At 43.9% G+C, this 9,671-nt stretch overlaps 1 protein-coding gene across 1 annotated transcript; it reads left to right on the top strand.

The window, feature by feature from the left end:
* Positions 1–1,842: 1,842 nt before the first annotated feature.
* On the top strand, positions 1,843–9,103 carry LOC135226221 (uncharacterized). The gene is made up of 2 exons (XM_064265666.1): positions 1,843–1,936; positions 6,858–9,103. The coding sequence occupies exons 1-2, from the start codon at positions 1,843–1,845 to the stop codon at positions 9,101–9,103; spliced, it is 2,340 nt and encodes a 779-aa protein (XP_064121736.1).
* Positions 9,104–9,671: the final 568 nt, after the last annotated feature.

The raw sequence follows: 9,671 nt of genomic DNA, 5'->3' as shown, positions 1-9,671 counted from the left end.
GTACATATATGTGTGTGTGTGTAAATTTCATATCAGTGAAAAACATCAAGATTTCAGAAAAGGAAAACTCAGTAACCAAGAACACCACATCTATTAAAAGTATCAAAATACCCTTTTAAAAGGTTAGTAACTTTCATCGATACAGCGAGTAAGTCTCGTCAAAAATAGTAAGCCTCGTAGATGATTATTAAAGAGTCGGAAATCCCGAACTGAGATAGAAATCACCATTGCTCATTTAGGAGAAAAGGTAATAAGAGGGGGTGAGAAATTAATTGCGGTATGTCATGACAGTGGAGCTTTTTTTTTTTTAGTCCTGGCGCAAAGAAAAAAAAAACACGCACTCTGCTACTGCAAGCGCCTCGGTGGCATGGTTGGTATGGTGTTTGCGTCCCACCTCGGTGGTCGCGGGTTCGATTCTCGGCCATTCCATTGAGGAGTGAGAGATGTGTATTTCTGGTAATAGAAGTTCTCTTTCGACGTGGTTCGGAAGTCACGTAAAGCCGTTGGTCCCGTTGCTGAATAACCACTGGTTCCATGCAACGTAAAAACACCATACAAACAAAAAACTCTGCTACTGCTTAATTGATGGGCATAGAAGTTCGATGATATATGGAATTTCAATTCGACAGTGGCACCTGGTTGCTCTAATTCTCTGTTCCTGCAGACGTCCACCATCCTCTGGAGGCTGAATTGTCAGTTGCAGTCAGGTTTATGTCGTAGCTAGGAATCTTCGCTGTTTAATCGAATTTCTTGGTTTATGGCTTTACTTTTAAAGTCATTGGAAACCAGCAGCAACAACAATAATACTAATAGTAATAACAGCTTTAGGGGGTCTTCTACGGGCGGGGAGGAGTTGTTCTTCATCAGGAGCTCCTTCGTACGCCGATTCTTATAGTAAATAATGAGGGACACTCTCTTCCCTTCCTCCATCGGGCGGACGTGTTCCTCTATTATTTTCTTCATGGCTGCTTTTGCAGCAGATGTCCTTGTATTGGTGGTGTATGAAGGATTTGAAGAAAAGTTTCATATCCTGCGGGGGTGGAATGTTCCTTCTCTCTTCCTCCGTCATGTACCACTTGTCAAGGGCAGCTCGTGTTTCTCAGTTTACGAGTTTATTTAAGTACCCATTATTAATCAGCATCTGGGATGCTCGGTCGAGTTCGAGGTGCGTGTCCTGCCACGTCGAGCAGTGCGAGAGGGCCCTCCTGACGAAGGCCCTGACGGTTGGGGTCTTGAACCGCGCTAGACACTCGCTATCTCCATTTCGACAAAGTCCAAGCTCGTAGCTAAGTGGTACATGACGGAGGAAGAGAGAAGGAACATTCCACCCCCGCAGGATATAAAACTTTTCTAGAAAGCCTTCATGCACCACCAATACAAGGAAGACGAAGCAGCCTTGAAGAAAATAATAGAGGACCACGTCCGTCCTATGGAGGAAGGGAAGAGAGTGTCCCTCATTATTTACTGTAAGAATCCGCGTACGAAGGACCTCCTGATGAAGAACAACCCCTCTCCGCCCGTAGGAGACCCCCTAAAGCAGTCCAACGTTGTCTACCGATACGCAAGCCCCGCCCAAGGATGCCCTGGGATTTACATCGGCATAACGACGATGCGACTGTCTAAAAGGATCTCCTGCCACGCCCAGGAGGGCGCCATTAGGCAGCACGCCCTTGCAGTACATCAAAAATACATCAGGAATGTCAAAATCATCGGGGCGCCTCCTAGAAGCGCTGCTTATCCTTGAGCAAAAGCCTCCCCTTCATACCACTCAAGAAGCGTTCCTGATACCGACGTGTGTGAGGAGGGCCACGCCCCTCCCCCCCAACGAAAGTACCAGCGCGCATGAAACAAACACATTATAAGAATAATACCAGGGGTGACGTCACTCAGATAGAAGTTATTCAAGAGGCTCCCAGTGATATCCCCGCCTCCGAAGGTTCGTAAACGCTCCCCGAATGAGTCACCTTCCCAGGGACCAATGAAAACTCGACCTGCCGGAGAGGTCCTCTAGACCGTACTCGAGAACCCGCAACATCACGATATAAGAAGGATTCGCCACTGGAAACTCTCTACGGGCTGCTCTACGAGCAAGAGCCCGTGCCGGCACAAGGCCAGCTTAATCTCAAACAACAACCATTGGAATTCAGTCCCTCAGCAGTCATCACTTGGTAATGTCCTGTGGATCAGGAAGAAACGTCGCGTTGGAGAGAGAGAGAGAGAGAGAGAGAGAATTGTATAAGCAATAATAAACAAAATAACTCAACTGAATTTTACTATGCCCTTTGGTGCATTGCTTGCCAGTCTAGCAACAACGAGAAAGCCGTCATCAGAAAAATAGAGAAGACTCTCTACAAGATTAATGGTGCTGAAGTAGCAATCATTTTTAACAAAACATGTCTACGAGAGGGTCTCCTTCCGAAATAATAATAATAATGATTTAAAAAATCCTCATAGTAGCACGAGTCCTCAAATGGAGAAACAAATCCACAGTTATGTAAATGTACATATATTTAAATTTAAAACTCCAAGCATAGCTTTCTGGAAACTGTGCAGTTCCCCTTATCAATCTATATATATATACATTTACATAACTGTGGATTTGTTTCTCCAATAATAATGATGTATAATGCGATTTGAGCTTCATCATTGCATATGATTTCAAAATAATAATAATAATAATAATAATAATTTTCTCTAAATAAAAATATTCCTATCTAGAATGAATTCAAAGAATCAATACCTGTACCATTAAAAAGAAACAGCAATAATCATCGACCCAGCGCCGTGCAAAAGGAAGCAATTAGTAGCACAAACCGAATCCCAGCCTCTCTGACACTGAAGGAATTACAGAGAGAGAGAGAGAGCGTCGATTCTGGCAGTCACGCAATAATACCTCGGCCTCCAACAACGAAGTATCGTCGAGTCGATGCTTTTCCGGACGCGATGTGGAAGATAATTGAACTGAATGTGTGCATCCGCTCAAACTGCCCAGAATTAGCACTGTGGCAGGAGAAGAATAAGAAAAAGAGGTAGAAGCTTAAAGAGAGAGAGAGAGAGAGAGAGAGAGAGAGAGAGAGAGAGAGAGAAAGGAGTTCAAAGAGATTGTGTGAGAAAGTTAGAAAAAGATAGAGAGGAAGAGAAAGAGAGTGAGAGAAAGAGAGAGAGAGAGAGATAGAAGGGAGCTCAAAGAGATTGTGAGAGAAAGGTAGAACAAGAGAGAGAGAGAGAGAGAGAGAGAGAGAGAGAGAGAGAGAGAGAGAGAGAAGGGACCTCAAAGAGATTATGAGCGAAAGGTAAAAAGAGAGAGAGAGAGAGAGAAAGAGGCATGGAGAGACAGAAAGATTTTGCTTCTGTTCCCGCGTTTCCATTAGAAATGCCTTCTTGAACACCAGAGAGGAGAGTGTCTTTCAGGCAGGGATAATTAATTCCAGGCAAAGGCAACGCACGCTCTAAAGCACGTGGATGATGCCTTTGCTTTATTCTCCAATTCCTCCTCCTCCATCAACCACCCCCCCAACCCCCGCCCCCCACCAATACTATACCTCCAGATTGCTCTTTGACTACTTGGTGTCGTGATCATTCCAAGGAAGGAATGATTTTCCAGTTCGTCCTTCTTTTATATTTTAATTTTTATCATATTTATTTGGTTCATTAGAAAGGTGGGAATATATACAATATCTTTATTACTTTACAAAATTCCTTCGTGTTTTATAATAGTATTTACAAAGGATATTCAAGTTTTTGTAGATATACAAACTAGTTTTCTGCTGGATTATATTTTTGATGTAAAAAGTTTTGAAATATATATTCCAGTGGAATTAGGAAAATCTATGCAATATGTTTTATCGTTTTATAAAAAATTAAAAAAGGCTTCTTGTTTAATACCACTAATTAAAAAACATTTTCAAGATTTTTTAAATATACACACTATTTGTCGAAATTTATTTTTTGTTAGAAATTTTTATATTTTTCGTTTCAGTGGAAGTAGGAAATACATGGAATATCTGTTATTACTTTACAAATAAAATGTTTCCTGCCTAATAATAGTTTTTACAAACCCTTGTCATCGTTTCATGAATATAGTAATTTTCCAAATTTCATTTCTTATAATGGAAGGAGAGAAGTGATATGCAATACTTTTTATCACTTTTCAAAAAATTCGTGTTTAATAATAGTATTTACAAATCACTGTCACCGTTTAACAAATATATAATTTTATTGATGCATAAATATTATCTATTAATACGTCTCAAAACGTTCCGGAAGCCTGTAAATTCTTTAGATAACATTCCAATGACTTAGAGATACTCACAAGGAAGCAGATGAATATACTTTATAAGATATTTATAAATAATAATGGAGCCTCAGCTACGTAAACAAATGAATTTTCAAAGACATGAAACAAATGAGCATTTAAACATGCTAGGTTACACATGCAATTAACACATTGTAAGTAAAGAGTGCATATTTTATACGTATATTTTATACACATGTATGCAAATCTCTCTCTCTTCTCTCTCTCTCTCTCTCTCTCTCCTATCTCTCTCTTCTCTCTCTTTGTGGCCTTGCATTGCTGTTTGGTTGGTTTAGTGCCAATTAAGCGATATCAGAAACTTCATGTGAAAGCCTTTAATGCATCTGTAACACCAGAATCCTGAAGCCTTGAAGATTCATCTCAGTATCATTGTGGAAAGGCACCCCTTCCCCCCCCCTCCACCCCGCCCCCCCAACTCCCTCGAAAATCGAGTGGAAGTCTTTGTGGCTCTGAGCCCAACTGCGATTAACTTCAAAGACTTGTAATGGAAGGACTTTCCTTCGTTCCTTCAGGATTAGCTGTCGATATTAATTGTGGTCATTACACCTTTGAATATGATATAATGGTTGAATGCTTAGTAATAATATTTTTTAAAGAATGTGAAAATTTCAAAGGATATATGAGGTTTTCGTAGAGACTATTTTTCATTGAAAGAAAACAACTTACTGCAAAAAACGCCTCTAAATGAATACAATTTCATGGAAGTACTTATCCGAATCCTAAAAAAAAAAAAAAAAACTGATTTTGAATAGGGACTGAATCATATTAGAAAGTATTAGCAAGTTAGTTCAGAACCAAACAGTCTATTCTAGCAGCGAGGGAATTGAAAAAATAACAAATGTCTACAATTACGATCATTAGCAGAAAATCATTTCGAAAAGTATAATATTTAATGTAAGTAAGTCTCCAAACTTTAAGAAAAAAAAATTCGGGAGCCACTGAATCATATCAGGTAGTATTACAAAATGAATTGAGAACCAGGCCTTCTACTCTAGCAATATGACAATGAAAAAAAAAAAATTGATTAGATGAGTGAATAGAACAACATCTTTAAAGACTATAACACTTAATGTAAGTAATTCTCCTAATTTTAATAAAAGGTGTTTTGGGGAGTCACTGAAGCATATTAGGGAGGGCTGCTAAGTGAATTTCAGACTCTCATCTTCTGTAAGCCCAAGGCACTCTTATGATTGCTTCGCCCACCTTTGGGAAGAATTCCCTTCCTCGGAGACAGGGAGAGAGATAGATGCGAGATGGCGAGAGGATGAGGAGAGAGAGAGAGAGAGAGACGAGAGAGAGAGAGAGAGAAGGGGGGGGTGGGGGGGGGGGAGTATTCTAATAAGAGAACTTCCGCTGCCACACTTGGTCCCTGTAATTTACTCATTCATTCGTATTCTCATCAAGTTATTTATAATGTCATTTATTTGTCTATTGAGTTATTAATTTTTCATTTGATCTTTTATTTCTTTTCTAATAACTGATCTCTTCTTTCCGTTTCCCATTATCTTCAGCAACTTATTTCCACTGAACACCATGATATTATCTAATATCTAAATTCTTAAAATTCTCTCTCTCTCTCTCTCTCTCTCTCTCTTCTCCTCTTCTCTCTCTCTCTATCTCTCTCGCTATATATATATATATATATATATATATATATATATATATATATATATATATATATATATATATATATCTATATATATATATGTATATATACATATCAGATTAAGTAAAACCTTGCGACATCTGGAAATTAAAAATGAGAAATTCTTTATATTATGATAAATATTACTTAATCTTCGTAAGGAACGTGGGGTATACATTTGCATTTTTATTATCAAGACAACTTCATTTAAATGGAAGAATCCTTGATGGAGAGCACAAAGAGAGCCCAGGAAAACGCATCCTACTTTCGAAACTTTCTTTCATTTCAAACCGAGATTTTCTGTGAAAGGGAGAAGAAAGAAACTCTTTCAGTCAGAGCCCAGCGGTCATATCTGAATATCCTGACAAAAGGAGGCCCTCGTCCTTCAGAAAAATTTCCTGGCCCAAGATATCACATTGGTATTAACCTTAACTTCCTTTTCCGTAAGAAAATTAATTATTATTATGTTTTTTTTCTTAAATAAGTGTAATTTTATGAAGGCTCACCGAAACGCAGGACCAGTCTCTTCAGAAACTGGAACAGAAGAACATCAATAGCGGGTCGAATGCCAACCAGCAAATCCCCCTCCTCTCCCCTCCCCAAACCACAATCCAGAGCCTTCCTGCCAAATCCCCCCCCCCCGATTCCACAATCCAACCGAGCCCCCACCTCCTCCTAATCCCCCCGAACCACAACATCCAAGAGAACTTCCTTCCAATCCCCCGCCCACCACAATCCTTAGACCTTCCCAACTCCTCCAATCCCCCACCACAACCAATCCACCCCCGAGCCTTCTCCTCCCCAATCCCCCGAACCAACCCCCAATCCCCAAGAGCCCCGCCCCCCCCCCCCCCCCCATAACCTTCCATCCCCCCGGACCACCCCCCAAATCCCAAGAGCCTTCCTCCAATCCCCTCCCCGACGCCACAATCCCCCCAAAGAGCCCTTACCCTCCAATCCCCCCGACCACAATCCAAGACCCCTTCTCCTACAATCCCCCCGACCTCCACAATCCAAGAGCCCTCCTCCAATCCCCCCCCGACCACAATCCAAAGAGCATCCTCCAATCCCCCCCGACCACAATCCAGAGCCTCCCCTCCTCCCCCCGACCCACAATCCCAAGAGGCCTCCCTCCAATCCCCCCGACCACAATCCAAGAGCCTCCCCCCTCCAATCCCCCCCTCCGACGACCACAATCCAGAGAAGCCTTCTCCAATCCCCCTCCGACCACAATCCAAGAGCCTTCTCCAATCCCCCCCCCGACCAACAATCCAAGAGCCAATCCCCCCATAAGCCCTCCTCCAATCCCCCCCGACCACAATCCAAGAGCCCTCCTCCAATCCCCCAAACCAATATGCAAGAGCCCTCCTCCAATACCCCCCGACCACAATCAAGAAGCCTTCCTCCAATCCAATCCCCCCGACCACAATCCAAGAGCCCTCCTCCAATCCCCCAACCACAATCCAAGAGCCTTCCTCCAATCCCCCGACCACAATCCAAGAGCCTCTCCAATCCCCCCAAACCACAATCCAAGAGCCATCCTCCAATCCCCCCGACCACAACTCCAAGAGCCCTCCTCCAATCCCCCGACCACAATCCAAGAGCCCTCCTCCAAATCCCCCCACCCGACCACAATCCAAGAGCCTTCCTCCAATCCCCCCAACCACAATCCAAGAGCCTTCCTCCAATCCCCCCCACCACAATCCAAGAGCCTTCCTCCAATCCCCCCGACCCACAATCAAGAGCCCTCCTCCAATCCCCCAACCACAATCCAAGAGCCTTCCTCCAATCCCCCCGACGACCAACCAATCCAAGAGCCTTCCTCCAATCCCCCCGACCACAATCCAAGAGCCTTCCTCCAATCCCCCAACCACAATCCAAGAGCCTTCCTCCAATCCCCCCGACCACAATCCAAGAGCCCTCCTCCAATCCCCCCAAACCACAATGCAAGAGCCCTCCTCCAATACCCCCGACACATCAAGAGCCTTCCTCCAATCCCCCGACACAATCCAAGAGCCCTACTCCAATACCCCCCCCCAAACCACAATCCAAGAGCCCTCCTCCAATCCCCCCAACCACAATCCAAGAGCCCTCCTCCAATCCCCCCACCACAATCCAAGAGCCTTCCTCCAATCCCCCCAACCACAATCCAAGCCCGCCCTCCTCCAATCCCCCAAACCACCAATCCAAGAGCCCTCCTCCAATCCCCCCGACCACAATCCAAGAGCCTTCCTCCAATCCCCCCGACCACAATCCAAGAGCCTTCCTCCAATCCCCCAACCACAATCCAAGAGCCCTCCTCCAATCCCCCACCCCCGACCACAATCCAAGAGCCTTCCTCCAATCCCCCGACCACAATCCAAGAGCCTTCCTCCAATCCCCCCGACCACAATCCAAGAGCCTTCCTCCAATCCCCCCGACCACAATCCAAGAGCCTTCCTCCAATCCCCCCGACCACAATCCAAGAGCCTTCCTCCAATCCCCCCAAGACCACAATCAAGAGCCTTCTCCAATCTCCCCCGACCACAATCCAAGAGCCTTCCTCCAATCCCCCAACCACAATCCAAGAGCCTTCCTCCAATCCCCCCACCACAATCCAAGAGCCTTCCTCCAATCCCCCAACCACAATCCAAGAGCCTTCCTTCCAATCCTCCCGACACAATCCAAGAGCCTTCCTCCAATCCCCCCGACCACAATCCAAGAGCCTTCCTCCAATCCCCCCGACCACAATCCAAGAGCCTTCCTCCAATCCCCCCAACCACAATCCAAGAGCTTCCTCCAATCATCGACCCACAATCCAAGAGCCTTCCTCCAATCCCCCCGACCACAATCCAAGAGCCTTCCTCCAATCCCCCCGACCACAATCCAGAGCCTTCCAATCCAATCGACCACAATCCAAGAGCCCTCCTCCAATCCCCCCAACCACAATCCAAGAGCCTTCCTCCAATCCCCCCGACCACAATCCAAGAGCTTCCTCCAATCCCCCCGACCACAATCCAAGAGCCTTCCTCCAATCCCCCAACCACAATCCAAGAGCCTTCCTCCAATCCCCCGACCACAATCCAAGAGCCTTCCTCCAATCCCCCGACCACAATCCAAGAGCCTTCCTCCAATCCCCCGACCACAATCCAAGAGCCATCTAACATCACTCCCTTCTCCTCCCCAAAGCCTCCAAACAATACGTCTCACCCCCCAGCCCCTCTACTCTCCCCAACTCACCTATGGATCTCGTTGACATCTGTCTGATTAAAAAATACATATACACACTTATAGTATAGTATGTGTGTGCGGTTATGTATGTATATGTGCGAGCCCGTTTTTTTTTATTATAACCATTCTTTGGGTAGTTAATGTCATACTCAGCTATCATCAAGATCACTCAATAGTAGTGTTTTATTACTCTGTATTAAACAACCCGTGGATGGTCATTCTTGCAAAAATTTCTTTTGTAGGATAATTCATGAATAACTTTCTCTTTTGTATGAAAATCCAAGATTAGCTTCATTCTTATAATAAACCTTAACAAATTTCCTCTTTTGTTTGATGACGTTTGAGTACGAAAATATAAGTCACAAATATTCATAAAAAATAAATGAATCTGTATTTATAATGTCACTCTGATGATAAGTAGAGAATAATAAATAGTCTATCAGTCTCCAAGTAATCTTTCTTGAACTAGAAAACATATTGTGAATTTCCCATTCGGGTGCT

The sequence above is a fragment of the Macrobrachium nipponense genome, chromosome 14 (assembly GCF_015104395.2).
Source record: "Macrobrachium nipponense isolate FS-2020 chromosome 14, ASM1510439v2, whole genome shotgun sequence".
NCBI classification, from domain to species: domain Eukaryota; kingdom Metazoa; phylum Arthropoda; class Malacostraca; order Decapoda; family Palaemonidae; genus Macrobrachium; species Macrobrachium nipponense.
The sequence above is the reverse complement of the archived record's forward strand: the minus strand, read 5'-3'. Positions and strand labels throughout refer to the sequence as shown.